The sequence below is a fragment of the Amphiura filiformis genome, chromosome 3 (genome assembly GCF_039555335.1).
Source record: "Amphiura filiformis chromosome 3, Afil_fr2py, whole genome shotgun sequence".
In the NCBI taxonomy this organism is placed as follows: domain Eukaryota; kingdom Metazoa; phylum Echinodermata; class Ophiuroidea; order Amphilepidida; family Amphiuridae; genus Amphiura; species Amphiura filiformis.
Window position 1 is genome coordinate 75,267,597 of NC_092630.1, and position 17,605 is coordinate 75,285,201.

Consider the following 17,605-nt stretch of genomic DNA (forward strand, 5'->3'; position numbering starts at 1 on the left):
GTGAGACCGTGAGAATGTTACCCAATGCGTGAGACTCACGGCCAATGCGTGAGAGTCGACAGCCCTGAATTGAAGACATGTGTGTATGCCACTTACGAGATTTAGCTCCATAGGGTATATTGCTGATCCATTAATTATCCTTTTCTGGTGCATTGTGGGATTGAAAAGGGGGCAAATCGATCGCTAATTTGCTCCCTTTTCTATCCCACAATGCACCAGAAAAGGATAATTAATGGATCAGCAATATACCCTATTATGCAAGTGTTATGATTATGCTCTCATATTATAACTGAAACAACTTCAAATATGTAACCAAACATCAAGTTAACCAGTTACAAAAATGCATTTTATCTTTTATAAAAAAATAATCCCAGCATCCAATTTATACTGTTATATCTGATAGAGCATGAGAATATGTATGATATGACTTTTTAAGTTCGCCTGAGAGCTGAAACATAAATATAAAGACACACAACCACTTTTTGTCACTTGCTATTTTCAAATTAGTTTCCTTGGTGTTTAATGACCAAGGTGCAATTTCCATAACAGGTTTAATATGCTTCCAGTTATCCCGTTTTCCAATACAGACAATTTCTGCATAAATGTTTTTTGGACATTTTAAAGAAACACATTAAATTTGAGTAGGCCTACAGTTCTATGCTCTTATTTTTTCTTCGCTAAAAAGCAACCGTTTTTGTCAGTGAAGTGGTATTTTTTTATTTATTTATTACACTTTATCACTGGCACAGAATTACAAGAAATATATAATATTGCACATAAGTTACATCAAAAATTACACAATATTATGAAAGGAACATTTGTTTTAAAAGTCCAGTGAATGGCTGGAGCGAACAGGTGCCAGGCACCTCTAAGACCGCCCCACCAAAACCAAAAAAAGAAGGGAAGGAAAAATAAATTAGAGGGGAAAATGCAGGTAAGTTACATTTGCCTGCAATTTGGACAATTACAGCTTCATTTGTCATTTTATATAATTTTCAATATTTTTTCTTATTCCAGCTTCACTTTAAGCCATCTGAAGGTACTAAATCGTATTTTATGGTAACTTCAAGTTGGTCTATGTCTATGTGTTCTTTGTGGATATACGTACGGATTTTCTCCGTTTCCGTTGTCCTGAATCCTGGTTTAATTTTTACTACGCTTACAGCAAACGGGGAAAGATATTAAAACAACATTTGCTCGTATAGACGAATCCAATTTCACGCATTCCTATACCTCAATGGCTGCCAAAGTTGGGTCCCCGTCGGCTCAATCTCACCTAAAATGTGGAATAATGCGGCCTTGGAGGGTATTTTAAACTGCATTCTATCGCCCGTGTTACACGTAGACAAAAGAATGATGAGTTTACAACACAAAAGAATCTAACATCGATTTTTAAGCGGTTTTTTTGGTGTTGCGGGGACCCAAAGATGGCCGACCAAATCCTGACCATGACTTGGCTCGTTGGATTCGTCTATAGGTTATCATCATGGAAAATATAAATGGGTTGCTTCTTGCAAAAGCTGAGATATGAAGATGTGGGTAGAACTTTTTGAATGACCCTCGTATAGTTTGATAATAACTGTTTGCATTTAATATCAGACACCATTATCATGATTATGATGATCGTAAATCGGTATTCAATTAATTATGCATGTTATAGTCCATATGCCAATGTTAGCAAAAGGAAACAAATACGAACTTAATTGACAGATTCGAGTACTATTTGTTTTTCAAACAATTTCAAACTCGTCATTTCTGTAATTTGCGCTCGACAGATGGAGTTTGTTATTGTGGTTATTGTTAAGGGATCTGGAATGAGCGTTTTGAGCGTTTCGACAGTATTTTTGTGGGACATGAGAGCACATCAGACATATCGAATTGCATTCTGAATACGAAAAATGTCTTTCTGATATCAAATAATTTTCATTTTTTGAAAATCACGATATAATACAAATTTGATGACAAATTATTAAAATTTGATATTTTTCACAATTTTGATATATAACAGTCCTCGAAGTAAATTTTATAAATATAATGATATATTCTTAAAGTGTATGCAGCTAGGAGGAAAAGCCGACGATCAATTGAAAATGTTGACCTTTCATATTGAAGATATGGATTTTTTCCCCAAAAGACCTAATTTTTTGTGTGTGTTTTGGGAAAAAAATCCATAGGCCTATCTTCAATACGAAAGGTCAAAATTTTCAATTGATCGTCGGCTTTTCATCCCACCTATACATACACTTTTAGTATAAATCATTAGATTTATAAAGTTTACTTCGAGTAGGGGAGAGCGGGGAGTGTTCGCCCTATTTTTTTCTGACCAGCCTAGCGATGTCAATTTTAAGGTTAGGGATGACCTGATTAGCCCATATGAAAGCCCTATGTCTTAGCTATATACGACCACAATCCCGGAACTATAGGCCTTACAATAGCAACAGGATAGAGCAAACAAAAAAGTTTTGCAAAGTGGCGAACTTGCCCCATATTGGGGAAGGTTCGCCCATATGGTGGGGTAAGTTCACCCTAATCACAAAAAAGGTTTAAACATTGCGTAACAATAACATATTCAATGCTAACATTTAGCAAGAGTATACAGGGCATTCATTCTCTTCTGGTGAATCACTAAATTTGTTGCAGGGGTTTGGTCAGGGTAAAATGTAGGGGTCCAAAGTGAGCTTAAACGTATCATGTTTACAACTTCGGGGGCATTATGGATTAGGATATAAACGGTGGTATGAGTAATACTTAGACCACATAACTTTAAAAAACATGCTTTTCAGTAGTTTTACCTTGTTTAATGGTATAATTATCAATATTTTGCATAATACGCCGATGGGGCAGGCCTGCCCTCCACCTTGGGGTAAGTCCGCCTGGGGAAGATATAGGGCGAACATGCCCCATCCTCAAAAGGGCGAACGTGCCCCTTGTGGACATTTTTGTATTTTCTTCAGGATATGCAAAATACAATTCGAATAAGGACTTTATAACTGCATTAAATCTTTAACAAATCCCATATGTTCCCAATACAGATTTCCATTAAAACCATCTGTATTTATGTATCAATGATAATACAACATTATTAATGCAAAGAAAAATTACGTTTTGGTGTAATTTTTTTGTTTTGGCTGCAGTTCCATGAACACGTCCCTATATGTCGCGTAGCTAATATGAGAAGTTTATAATGACCTATGTCACCTAATTTTGCCATCACCAAATTCCCCGATAGCCGTAGTGCTGAGAAACAAGGGGTGGGCGAACCTGCCCCTAGGGCGAACACTCCCCGCTCTCCCCTACTAGTACTGTTAAATATCAAAAATATCAATTTTTAATCATTTGCCATAAAATGTGTATTACATTGCGAATTTCAAGAAATCAAAATTATTTGATATCAGAAGGACATTCTTCGTATTCAGAATGCAATTCGATATGTCTGATGTGCTCTAATATCCCACAATAAATACTGTCCAAACGTTCATACCCCATCCCTTAAATGTATTTTGAAAGGATTTTAGGGCGAGTTACTTTGGTTTTTCTTTGGTATTTTTACACTGAACGTATACTTTTTTCGATGGGGATGTACTTTTAGTGCATATCATTAAATTTATAAAGTTTACTTCGACTGTTAAATGTTAAAAATGTAAATTTGTAACAAATAAAAAAAATATCCTGATTATTTGATATCAGGACATTCATCGTATTCAGAATGTAATTTGGTGTGTCTGATGTGCTCTTCATGTCCCTCAAAAAATACTGTTCAAAGGTGGGTGGCAGAACTAAATAGTTAGGTTTTGTGAATGATTTAAGGGGGTACTACACCCCTGTGGTAAATTTGTGACTAGTTTTGCATTTTTCTCAAAAAATAATAACACACTGGTAACAAAAGTTATGTATATTATTGGGGCAACGAATCCAATTACTACATTGAAATTTCAGTGACTCAAGACAAGCGGTTTATTATTATATGATAGGAAATGAGGTACATCCTAGCGGTACCTTATTTCTTATCATAAATAACGAACCGCTTGTCTTGGGTCACTGAAATTCCAGTGTAGTAATTGGATTCCTTGCCCTATAATATACATAACTTTTGTTACCAGTGTGTTATTAGTTTTGAGAAAAATGCAAAATAGAAAACAAATTTATCGAGTACCCTTAATACCGATATGGACCACAATTAGTCTGGCTGCAAACTATATTGTTTTATCAGGTTAGATGGTTTTACCAGTTAAAGTGTTCTTTGCTGATTATTATTTTATACGTGAACACAGAATAAGATGGGGGGGGGGGTTGTAGAATTGTCACCCCTGAACAATTCAAGATTTCGAAGGTCAAAGTTTATATAGGGGTAAAAATTAAAAACTGCCGAAATGTTCCTCTGATCATAAAGCTTCAGAAAATTGATGTTAAGGCATTTTCCCGCGTTACCTAGGTAACGAAATGTCGCACATAGTAAAAAATATTCTTTTTCTGAATTATTATAACAAAACAAACATTTTGAGACCTTTTTTAAAATCAAAATCGGATAAATTTTCTGTGTTTGACCCATGTTGACCCCAAATTTCAACCTTTAACCTTTTCGCTAATAACTCCAGACTGATTGGTCGTAGGTCAAACTATATATTTTCTGAATCCTTGTGACCTGAGGAATATTTTGGTAATGCTTTTAACCAAATCGGAGCAATTGTGAGTTTTTGAGTTTTGACCTCTCACCATAATAGGCATCAATTTTTAAACAAGAAAATGTTAGTCATACGCAACTTTTACATTGAAGGAGAAAGAACAAAAGGCATCGACTCGACTACAGATCGAATGACGATCAAAGTAGTAACCGTATCAATTATTTATTTACAAATTTTCATTAGCATTAGTCGTGTTACTCTTCCGACCCGGGGGTTACCGCAGTATGTTATTAATTTGACGTGGAAATCTAAATATCAATTGAATACCTGAGTGGAAGAAGGGCCCAACTCCATCAAAACTGTTTTTTGAGATATTAAGAAAAAACTTAATATTTGGAAAAGTTTTAAAGACAGAATGTTTTCATCTTCAGGGGACCTTTAATACATGAACATACAATAGTACATACATTCGAAATTATATATGATGCATCCATGGCAACGGTACAGGTCTTAATACGAGCTGGAGTTGGGCCCTTCTTCCACTAATATACTGCAAGTGCCAGTTCCGTAAGCAGATATGTTATAAATAGCTACAGAAATGTGATAATTATCCATTAATTGCACAAGTAGAAGCATGTAATATGTTAGCAAGAAAGTTTATTGTAGTGAAAAGCAGATTTCCTGGATGAACAAAATTCCTCTTTAACCTAATATTTGTGGAAGAAGGGCCCAACTCCATGGATTTGGGCCTTTCTTCCATGAAAACAATGATTAAGTGTACGTGGAACACTATTTAGAGAGTGAATTTTGGCTCATCTTTCACGCACAAGGAAGAACAGTCTACTGGCAATAAAATGCTGGGTCTAACTCATTTTTGTAAAAAATTGGAGTTGGGCCCTTCTTCCACTCAGGTATTCAATTATTTATTGACAATGACAAAGTTAATCTGTTATATAATTTTGATCTAATTTGAGAAGGGATTCTTGCTAAGAACAAGCTCTTGAGCATGTTGTATATGGTATGACATTGGAGAAGCATTATTATACTCTGTGCCCGACATTTCTATAATTCTACTTCAAATGTCATTTAAAATAATGTAATTCATATATATTAGACAACAGTAAAAAAAGAGTTATTCTTATCCAAACATTATTCTGCCGGAATGAGCCCTTTAGTTATGCTATAAAACTTTGCAATACGATACTAAGAAGTTATTTACTTAATTTTTTCATTCAAGATCCAGATTAAAATAATTAGACTTTGTTAAAAGCTGGTATTAAATGCTCCAGCGTGAACAAATTCCCGCGTTAACGAATTTAGTATTAAACGTTGTATATCCCGAATTAAAATATCAGGGGAGAATTCGAAAATCACACGCGTGGTTCAAAAAAGGGCACTAGTTTGACATCTGCTGTCAGCCCTTTGAGTTTGTGGAAGGTATCTGCTACAAAGAAGGCACGAACACTATCTCCTGGTTGAAATGAATTGCCGTCACACCGGCTTCGAACACGGAATCTCTTGTGGTTGAAGTGGTCCACTATATCGGCGTTGCTCACCTGTAGATAAAGAAAGAAACAGGACATTTTTAATTTATATATGATGTACCAGCAGACAATTCAAATCCAAATATACAATCCATTCAACATACTGAGATCAGTGAGATGATCCTCTAGGATACATGCTTCAACATGGCGGCACAATGATTTGTTCCAGGGGGGGGGTTCAATGGGGTCGGATAAATTGCCTACAATTTGACAGTTTTGCCCAAAACATAGTGGGTTCTTTGGTGATTTCTTATTCTGACTGGGTACAGGGGGGGGCACGGGGATCTCACATTCCATCCCTTGTCGTCGCCACTGGTTTCAATCCACTGGTATACTAACGATTTATTTGTGTGTGGGGCTCATTTTTTTATACCAACAACTTGTTAAAAAGGTGCTCAAAATATTTTACGTTGACGTTTACGTTGGAGAGGGGGACGCACCATATCGGCCTCTTCTATAATGAAGACTCTTCCTTTGTACGTTTTTGATGTTACTGTGTAAATCTAATGCTCTATATAAATGTTATATATATCATGGGTCTGATATCTGCATGTAACATACCTCTAAATCAAAGACTCTGCGAGGGAACGTGATGATAGCGTCCCATGATGTAGCTGGATTCTCCAGTTCAATCTCAAACTCTCCTACAAATCCACTGTACCAGGCCTTATGGACTGTGGTCTCACCGTAGACAGGCTCACCACGGACTAGATAGGGATGGAAGAGAACCAACAAAAATCAAAATCAATGACATGAAAAAGTTATTCTTACATTCAGTGTACCCAGGGTTATATCATAAGGGTATACGTAATTGTAACAAAGGGTATAAAATGTTTGAATAACATTCAAAAACAGTTTCGAAAACTGATAAAAATCATCCATTATTTGCCATGAAATAACTGCATCAGTCTTCTAATTCTATGTCATTCGTCATGTTCGTAAGTGGTGCAGATTAGCTTTCCATTATAAATTCCAATATTCTGATGATGCATATGTTGATGCAAAAAAAAAAGGCATAAGGTGGTCGCTGAACTTAATATTTTGACTTTATTGTTTAGTCGACAACTCGTCGACATCGAATCTTGAGATTTGACGATTGTCGACAATGTCAATCTTATACTCGACAAAAATGTTACAGCCCTTCTTTCAATAGTAAAATGCAGCAATTTGCGTTTGTATTGCTAATTTTATACCAGTGGCGTAACTACGGGGGGAGGGGGGGGGGGCAGGGAGGCAACATGCTCCGGGCGCCACTCTTAGGGGGGCGCCAAATTGACCAATTTAGTATCGATTCTGCGCCCCTCCGAGCTCCAAGCGATGAAAGTAAACATTTTCAAGCACGCGAAGCGCATTTCAGCACTGAATCTATTGAAAGAACATTTTAAGACCGCTATTCAACTTCTAGTAACCAAAATTAATTAGTGGTAGGCCTAATTTTTCCAAAAGTTCACGCGCTCCGCGCGCAATTGTTTCAAAAAATGCCCGCGTCTAAGATATTCTCGGGGGAGGGCGCGAATTTTGTTTCTTGCCCGGGCGCTACCAACCCTAGTTACACCACTGTTTTCAAGACTGTTTTATACACGTCATAGCTCATCGACGTCGTTTGGTCAGATAATTTAAGGGGCTTTGCAATAATTATGCGCCCGGGGGAGGGTAAAGTCATAAGCGGTCCCCTATATTGTTTCCATGGGAGTCCCTTATAAATCCTAATAGAAGAAAAACTGAAGTAATAATTACCCTGTGCATTTTCCTTTATAGCCCGAAAAATAGTGTATTTTGGGCCAAAATAGGTTAAAATAGCACAATTTTGCGCTTCGCTCGCACTCGCTAGTACGTCAACTGACAACATTCACCTTCATAGGCTAAGGCCATATAAAATTAATATTTTGGTTCTCGTCCAGAGGATTTTCTTGAATTGATGAGGGAGGGAGGTGTTTTTTTTTTTTTTTTTTTTTCAATGTAAAATCAGCATTGTCAGTAGTTTTCGGTCTTTTCCAACAGTGCTTGAGGAAACGATGAGGCACTTTTTTTTTTTTTTTTTTTATATTCTGTTTGATAAACCCCCTAGAGTACCACAAAAGACTTGGAAGTGATCCCTGTTCTCTAATAAACTTATTTATATGTATGAACAATTCATAACTCATTCCAAAGTCTGAAATAATTGAAAAATCTATAAAAAAAAAACGAGAACGGACGAGAACCAAAACATTAATTTTATACGGCCTAAGGTTAAATTGAAAATTTATCGCCCGCAAATGTCCTAGTAAAATCGGAACAAAATACTATGCTCGCACCCCTTAAATTTCAAGCTGAAGGGGAGGGGCTCGCCGGGGATATATTTTTTGGTAAGCAGAAGGGGTGGCAAGCGATTTATGGCACATATTTTATGAGGACACCTTTTAAATATAACGCTCTAAACAGGCTTAGGGAAACAATACTATTTAGTAAACGTTTAGATATTTACGCATAATTTCCTAGACCATTTAATGTTTATAGGTTTGGGTTCCCAAACATTTGGCATGTCGGGGGGGGGCTTTTGGCAGGGGTGAGCAATAAAGAAAGTTTCATAGTAAATGTAAACCTGTAATTTCAGATATAGTATCTTGAGAGGGGGACAAGCAATTTTAGCTTTCAGATAGAGTACATTATCTCGAGTTATAATAGGCCCGGGGGGGGACAAACAATTTTAGCACACCGTTTGTGGGGCCGTATTAATATTATTGCTCAGCACCTTGGTAAATTATGGAAGATAATATGCAAAATCACCGTGAACGCTAATACATATCACATCACTCAGTCACATTTTCTAATTTCTTGTGTTTCGAAAGATGTCTGCTGACCCCTCCCCAGTTCCAATAATTGAAACTCCCCGCTCCGACGGGGAGTTCCAACAGGTGCTGTGTATGTGTTTGTATGTGTTTAATGTGCATTCACATACACACTTAGCCGTCGGTACAAAGAAATCGTTGCTCCAAAAATGATTGCAAATTACACATTTGTTATCATTTTTCACCACAAAATATGATATGAAAACACAGGTGAGCAATGTATGAATATATGGAGAGGTGAAACAGGTTGTTAATTATTGTCAATATTAATATTTTGCGACATTTATAATGAAAATGATTAAGGTTACACGAAGAAACGTATAAAAAACGTATAAAAGACGTATAAAGTTGTTCTCTAAAACCGCGTTTTCTCAGCAATCAAATATCGCAGTGAGTCAAATGTTGGTGCATGGATGTATCTTAACATTATTTTTGTGTGTTTATACAAATTTTTAGAATCCGTTTGAAAATCCTTCGTTTAAATCATTTTTACGCACCATGTTCACAAGATCAAAAACACGTTCCATGCAGTTTTTTTCAAATATTCGCTCCGTATAAAACCACGCCGAGTGATTATTTTCTCCTTTTTGCTGAACCATGAAATGGTATCAGCCTATATGAGTGAATGTTACTAGCTTACTTACTAGCTTACTTATATCTTACTTACTAGCTTACTTACTAGCTTACTAGCTTACTGACTAACCATTTGGTCTGAAATGGACATATCTCTAAATGCCACGAAGGTATGACCCCATGAGTGGTGTCATATGAAAGAGGAAAACATAAAGAATATAATAAAAATATTTCCAAACGTCAGAGGTCATCCTGGGGTCACAGGGGTCAAAAAATGTCATTTTAACCGAAAATGCTCCGATTGAGCTCAAATTTAAAAGCAATGATCCTTCTGACATTCTAAACATGTTTAAAACATTTAAACATTTATTTAAGAACATTAAGGGGTCATAAAGGGGTCAAAGGTCAAGGTTTTCAAAATGCTCCAATTGAGCTGAAATTTAAATGCAATGATCCTTATGACATTGTAAACATTTAAAAAATATTTTAAAATTCATTTAAGGTGATTAAGGGATCATATAGGGGTCAAAGGTCAAGTTTTTCAAAATGTTCCAATTGAGCTGAAATTTATATGCAATGATCCTTATGACATTCTAAACATTTTAAAAACATTTTAAGATTCATTTAAGGTTATTAAGGGGTCATAAAGGGGTCAAAGGTCAAGTTTTCCAAAATGCTCTGATTGAGCTGAAATTTAAACGCAATGATCCTTATGACATTCAAAACATGTTTAAAATATTTTAAAATTCATTTAAGGTCATTAAGGGGCAATAAAGGGGTCAAATGTCAAGTTTTCAAAATGCTTCAATTGAGCTGAAATTTGAATGCAATGATGACAGTGGTATTATGCCTACCACAATAAACTGCCGAAGCCACATGGTTCAGCTATGGTGCGGTTATCGCTCTAGTTTGTATTGTACTACAAATCGACCAAAGAAATAATGTTGCCATGGGGAAGAACCAAATACAGTACCGATTAAATTTTATTAGCCCGTTTTTGGGAACAATTTTCGAGAATCTTGTACCACAAAACACTGTTATGTTACATTATCGATATCTGGATTGTGGAACGTTAATTTTGATTTCTAACTGCCTACATTATTTCTCAAAAGTATGTCGATTCCTTTACCATTTGGATTTCACTCCAAATTTAAGCTACTTTTGCAAAAATCGAGGTTTTTCGCCATCGATACCTCCGACATTTACAGCGGTGATGAGATTGTTTATCATAAGAGCCAGGTATATGCACTATTCCATAATAGTCAGTTTGAGATCAATCGATTTCACAGATCACTCAGTAGCTCAATCGGTTAGCGCGCTGGACTCACGATCGACTTTATAATACTATAGTTTTGAGCTGGAAAACTTTGGTACGTGTTCGAGTCCCTATGTGGTCCATTCCATCTATTTTATTTTATTTTTCTCTCACTTTTTGTAGATTTCTTGTTCGTTTCTTTCTTTCTGACTGCAGCGATTTTGCCCGTTTTTTTTTCATTATATAATTCAGGAATTTTTAGGCTATACTATACTAGTCTAATAGGCACGGCCTATGAATATATTTTTACAAATTAGATTAACAAAATATTGGTTGTTGGTTTTGTTACTGTTGTTGTAGTTATTGTTGTAGGCCTATATATTGCATAATCAGGGTATAAATATGCATACTATAGGCCTATTATAGCCTATAGAAGCATTGATTTATTTCACGACAGATATCATCCAGGATAATTTTAATAATTGAAAATTTAGAAAATCCAAAGGAAAATTGCCGAAAACGGCTGCCCACAATCAGCCCCCCCCCCCATCAGCCCATATGGTCCTATCATGGTCGCCCCTTCCCTATCCCTGCAACATATAGGATGACTCACGAGCCGCGGTTTGTCCGTGGCCCTAGTTCAGATTGATACACTATACGCGTGAGTTCATTCTTTTCTGCATGGCTGTTTCCATTATTAACTCACGCCCCTCTGGAATCAAGCCTTGAAAATCAATTGTATTTAACCTTAACACTGAAGACACCCTATGGCACCTTCTACAACTTGAGAACAAGTCCTCAAACGTTCGAAATTTGTAGTTACTACAACTGGACCCCTCCCTCATCTTTGGAGAAATGCACCTATAACATGACCAAAAAATGACTTTGCGGAACGGCCGTTAATTAGTCTTCATTAGTCCCAGTGCCGTACTATTACGCTGACTTTCGTATTCGGCGAGGAGGACGATTTCGACCTCCTGGTTTGTTTACAAACAGAGAGGTAGACAAAAAACCGTTCCGCTTGTCCAAACACTCAGGTATCAGAAGGATGGTCCACAATAGCGTGATTCACGTAACCTGAATAGGGATTAAAAAGCTGTCACGTAGAACCATGTGCTTCTATTGTCCAATTTGCCATCAAGATTTCATATGGAAACAGTTCAGACCCAGTACACGATCATGTCAGAAATTAATATTTTGTTCTGGGTCTGATTATTCGGACTACATTAGTCCGTCGTTTATCTACTTGCTTTCCGAGAATTTACAAGAGCTGCGTGACTTCAAGATAAAAAAAAGTCATGCGTTCCGGTGGGGCATCATTTACTTTCGTTCGAGATCTCTGCCAGGTCATGCGTTCCGGTGGGGCATCATTTACTTTCGTTCTAGATCTCTGCCAGATCTTGTAAAAGATATAAACTATCGCCTATAAATACTACTTACTTCCTCTGTTGTCATCAATGACATCACACTCAACAAATGCAAGCAGAACACTCAAACTGCACAGCAACACTAATTTCATCGCCATCTTTCCCTTCTTCCCCAGGAAACTTTGCTGGAGAGTACAAAGTCAAATGTAATTCTGCACTTCCAGGAGTATAAATCCCTTGCAATCGCAGCCTGCTTTATGTTTTGTATTATTCCAAAAAGATGAACACCTTCGGAAATCCTTCTTTACCTATGCGATCTCTTTGGGTGTACCCAATTTGAGCTACTTTATTCACGATGTTGCCGTTACTTATTATTCATACCAAGTCAGGCATTACATTGGAAGAGGCACACAATGAAAATAGAATTCATGTTGCATAAGATGTGAATATTCATTGACATTTCTTAAATCCACTTGTCTGGAGAAGGCCTTCATGCTTGAGTGGATACATTTGGAAGATTTCTGGATTTATCTTTTTTAAAACGACAAGGCTTTATATTTATATATCGTTATTATATACAGGGTGTCCCAAAGAAACAGAACCTCATTGCGCCCTGTTTTTCTCTTATTTCTGAAAAGTTGGTCAAATATATTTAGGTATGTAGGCCTAAAGAAATCATTATTCGTTAGCTTTAATAAACCGAAAAAATATTTCAATCGGCTCACAACTTACGCTCTTTTAAAGAGATGTACCTTTTTTACTCTGTCCACGGAGGAGGTTTGGTTGCTTCAAAGATTGAAAAGAAGTACCGTGCATAAATATCAAAGTATACATTTCTTCCCCCAAAAGACCTACAAATTTCAAGTCTTTTGGGGAAAAAAATGTATAACTTCAATACCAAAGGTCACAATTTTAAAATGACTGTTAAATATCAAAAATATCAATTTTTAATAACTTGCCACAACACTTTGTATTATATCTCGAATTAAAAAATAATATAATCAGGACATTCGTCGTATTCGAGCGGCAATTTGATGTCAGTGGCGTACCGTGGCCGCTCCTACCCCGGGGTGGGGGGCTGAAGGAAATTCAATTTTGTGCCGCCCCTTCTTCTACAGCCCGAAAAGGTTGACCCCAATTTTTTCCGGTCGTTTGAAAAAGTGAAGAGCAAAAAAAAAAAAAAGGATTATAAGCGCAAGCGCCCTATGAGCGACACATTTTGATGTAGAGTACGATTTTTCGAAATTTTTATAATTATCAAAATTTTTCCGCCCTTTTTCTTTAATAATTCTTTTGCCGCCCTTCTTCTTCCACCGCCCTTCTTCTTCCGCCGCCCCTTCGTTTTGGCCGCCCCTGCTTTTACCCCGGGGGCTGGCGCCCCCAAAGCCCCCCCAAATACGCGCATGGATGTGGCTGATGTACTCTCAGGTCCCGCAAAAAATACTGCGCAAACGTTGCTATCCGATGATTCCTAAAGGGAGAGGGTGAAATTCAAGTTAGGGGTTGAGTTACAAACCCATCTCATTTGGGAGTTCACCCCCCCCCCGACCACACTGATTGGTTATTGTGAAATAAAGCAAAATAACACAACACAAAACTATACAGCACATGAGGTCACCATACTATTTATCATATTACCAAGTTTGATATAAAATTGGATGGATTGAGCATATATCGCAAGATCGCTAGAGTTTGCAAATACCATGTGAGACAAAGTCGAGAACGATATTCAGTTGAAAACTCTAGCGAGACTGATAAATTCAAGTATCATTAGAAAAATCCATCCAATTTGGTAGTTGTTTTAATATATTTTCAGAATAAATAGCCTTAAGAAATATGCAAATGTGGTTACTGTCCAAGTGGTGAATTAATCGGACAGATGAGTTATGTACAATGTGCCCCAGAAAAAGGTTACATGTAGAAAAGGGGATTTGCCGTTTGGTCTAATACCATTTGGTCTAAAATCCATTTCATCTACATCCATTTCGTCTAAACCCATTAGGTCTATATCCACTATGTCCAATAATCATTTGGTCCTTTAACCATTTGGTCCGATAACCATTTGGTCCGATAACCATTTAGTCTAATAACCAATAAGTCTAAAACCATTTAGTCTAACAACCATTTAGTCTAATACTCATTTGGTCTATCACCAATAGGTCTAATAGCCATTTGGTCTACACACCATTTAGTCTTACAAGCATTTAGTTTATTAATAAATAGACGAAATGGTATTAGACTTACTGGTTATTAGACCATACGAGTATTAGACCATACGAGTATTAGACCAAATGGTTATTAGACCAAATGGTTATTAAAGAAATATTAGACCAAATGGTTATTAGACTATATGGTTAGTAGACATATCGGTTATTAGACCAAACGATATTAGACTAAATGGACATTAGACTAAATGATTATTAGACTAAGTGGCAATTAGCCTTTCTGGTAATAGACCAATTGAATATAGACTAAACGGAAATTAGACGAAATGGTATTAGACCAAATGGCAATAGACCGTAGAAAATGAACCGCATTTTGTGATGGTACAACAAAACAATGTAATTTTTTCAGATATTATTTATTCATCCTTCTTGTAACTGTTTGGTAAGTTTCCATTCCGTATCTTAAACGCAAGATTACAGGGGTGTCAAGAGTGGCTAACCATCAAAATATCGCACAACGAAAGTTGAACACAAGCAGATTTGTTTCTTTATTACTCTTTTATGTTTCTCTTATTTTTCATTGTTGAACTTATTGCACAAAAGAAACATATTGAACAATTAAATATTTCACACTGAAAATAAATCAGTTTTAGAGCTTTCTTGACTCTTAGTGGTAACAAAATAAAGATGGTCATTAAAGAAAAACAGGTTTTTGGTGAAAGCAGTTCTGTACACTGTATATCCTGTCATCAACATAGTGAAATGAATAACAATCTTTTTCATTTAGGCTTTGCTTGGATTTTGTTGACTTGAAATCGCTGCTGTTTGTTTTTACATTTCTGACTGAACTCTTGAAATAAAACTGAACAAGTTTTATTCTTTGCTTCTCAGATTAAAATACTGCATCTGCCATGTCATGGCTGGGCCTACTCAAGTGCCCCGCCAAATGCACTGTGGCTGTGACAGTGGTATAATGAACCTCGTGTTGCATTATGTCACGTAAAGAGCTTGGTCAGGAATGCGGGCTAAGTACGTAGGTTGTGAACTTGACATTCACAGGGGTACTAAGTAGAGGGTACATACATTATGTCATGAAAAGGAAATTTATATTTGTTAACATTAACTTAGATTATTTTCAAAACTCTACATGTAACCTTTTTTTGGGACACCCAGTACATGGTATAGGATTCAAGATTCTGAAATTGATCGCATTTCGGACAGACAGTTGACCGACCAACCCGCGCTATAGGGCATAACAAGAGCCCCACATCACACATGGGGGGGCAGTGTACCTTTCAGGCAAGTACAAATAATAGACAAATCACAAAATGGAACATATACAATGCAATACTGTAATATGTTTATTTATACTAACTTATTTTGCTTGTGAGTAACTTCTGAGTGAAAACTGAACTTTCAGTATTTATACTGCTGCAAAAATCTACAAACTACAGGTATATAATTGGTGTGGTTAACAAAATACAAAATAGTTTGGGTAACTTAATGGTCTGGGTAACATATTTACAAATACTTCACCTCCTCTTGTGTGCTGCTGCTGCTGCACACTAAAAGAGTAACCTTGCTTCCAATAGCATACCATAAGTTCAAACTGCATAAAATTCAATACCTGTATGTTTCAAAGGTTTGGCTAAATACTCACCACAACAAATTGGCTTTAGTTTTAATGATACAATACTTTTCAAATTGCTGAAATTCCAAAAAAAAAAAAAAGTGCACCATTAGAGGCAATGTTTTTCAAAACGAGTATCTCTTAAATTAGTTGCTTGATTATGTCTTTCTAGCCTAAAAATGAATTGCAAAGGTTTGTCTACATGCAATGTGAACAAGGTTACATAACATCCTCTACTCTACTACCTTGCCTCAAGTATAATACTTCAAATGCTGTAAATCATAAAATAACTGGGAATGCTCAAAGAAAGTCTATCAAAATATGACTTTATGACACATCAAAACACACATTAGTAATGCACACAGATTTAAGAAGTGTCAAGTTAAAGCCATATTGTAACATTTCCATAAGAAATAGAATTGCATTTTTCCCCCACAAAATGTTAGTTTATACTGTTAGATATGTCCTCTTAATTTTGGCCAATACAGATGAGGCAATAGCTATTTAATGGCGCATACGTCACCAATGCAAGCCATTCCTTAGAATGTGATTTGGATTGGCTCTTTTGATGTCTCGCACTGTGTGTACGTACTGTGTTATGAACATCGCATATGCGTTTGACTAACATTTCCACCACAATAATTTTGTTCAAAATCTCAGATTTTCTCACAACTGCAGCACCTAAAAACTTGATTTTTGAAGGTTATATATATATTAGTTTACTAAAGTACATTAAGTAGGTAATCAGTGGGAGCTGATAGCCTAATGGATAGATCGTCCATCTAGAGATCGGAAGATTGTGGGTTCGAATCCCATGCCAGCACATTCCCGTGCTTTTTTTTTCCCTTCAAGTTGGGTTGTGTGCCGGTCAGAATTTGTGTTTACTTGTCTTGTTTAAATTAATTGTAACACTTTGGGTCGGTAAACTGTTCTTTCTTTCTTAAAGTACATTACAGTCATGTGAAAACAGAATTTTGAAAAACATTGAGGGCATCCTCCTCAGCAAATGTTTCAATATGGCTTTATCATGATCATGCTCTCCTGCATTTCAAGATGATATATAAAGAGTGGTATATTTTCGTGGATTATTGAAACTATAGCCCAAACATGCAAATATGGTTATTAATATGCATACATGTGAATAAATATGACACAAAAATAAACGGTATTTATTTTGCTTTATCACTCTGATCATGCAACTAAGTTCCAAATTAATCCAACTTAGTGTTTTAGCAGGTGACCATTACTGATTTAAGTGCAATTCCTGTTTGCATCAAATGAGCTACACTACACCATGGGGATAGGAGTTAATATCACCATCTTATTCACAACTTATTCATGAAGCTTCATGAATTCTCTGTTGTTGATGATTCCTCTTCTTTTAACTAACCAGTTATCAAATTATTGAATTAATGACATACCGTATTCATTCTAATAAGAGCCCAGGGTGCTTAACAAAGTCATTTTTGGTGGGCGCTTATTTTTTACCTGGTTTACCTAATTTTTTCGGCAGGGGCATTTATTAGAGACGAATTTATGTATATTATAAAAGGGTCCTGAGACGTTCTAGTAGCTTTTCTGATGCAGAAAATGTATTGCAAGTTTACACAGGAATTCTAGT

The 17,605-nt window shown here is 36.3% G+C and overlaps 1 protein-coding gene across 1 annotated transcript; it reads right to left on the reverse strand.

The window, feature by feature from the left end:
- Window positions 1-5,917: 5,917 nt before the first annotated feature.
- On the reverse strand, window positions 5,918-12,562 carry LOC140147770 (uncharacterized). The gene is made up of 3 exons (XM_072169522.1): window positions 12,263-12,562; window positions 6,728-6,873; window positions 5,918-6,178 (listed from the first exon to the last, which is right to left on the reverse strand). Exons 1-3 carry the CDS (start codon window positions 12,345-12,347, stop codon window positions 5,993-5,995), a joined length of 417 nt encoding a protein of 138 aa, XP_072025623.1. The 5' UTR covers window positions 12,348-12,562; the 3' UTR covers window positions 5,918-5,992.
- Window positions 12,563-17,605: the final 5,043 nt, after the last annotated feature.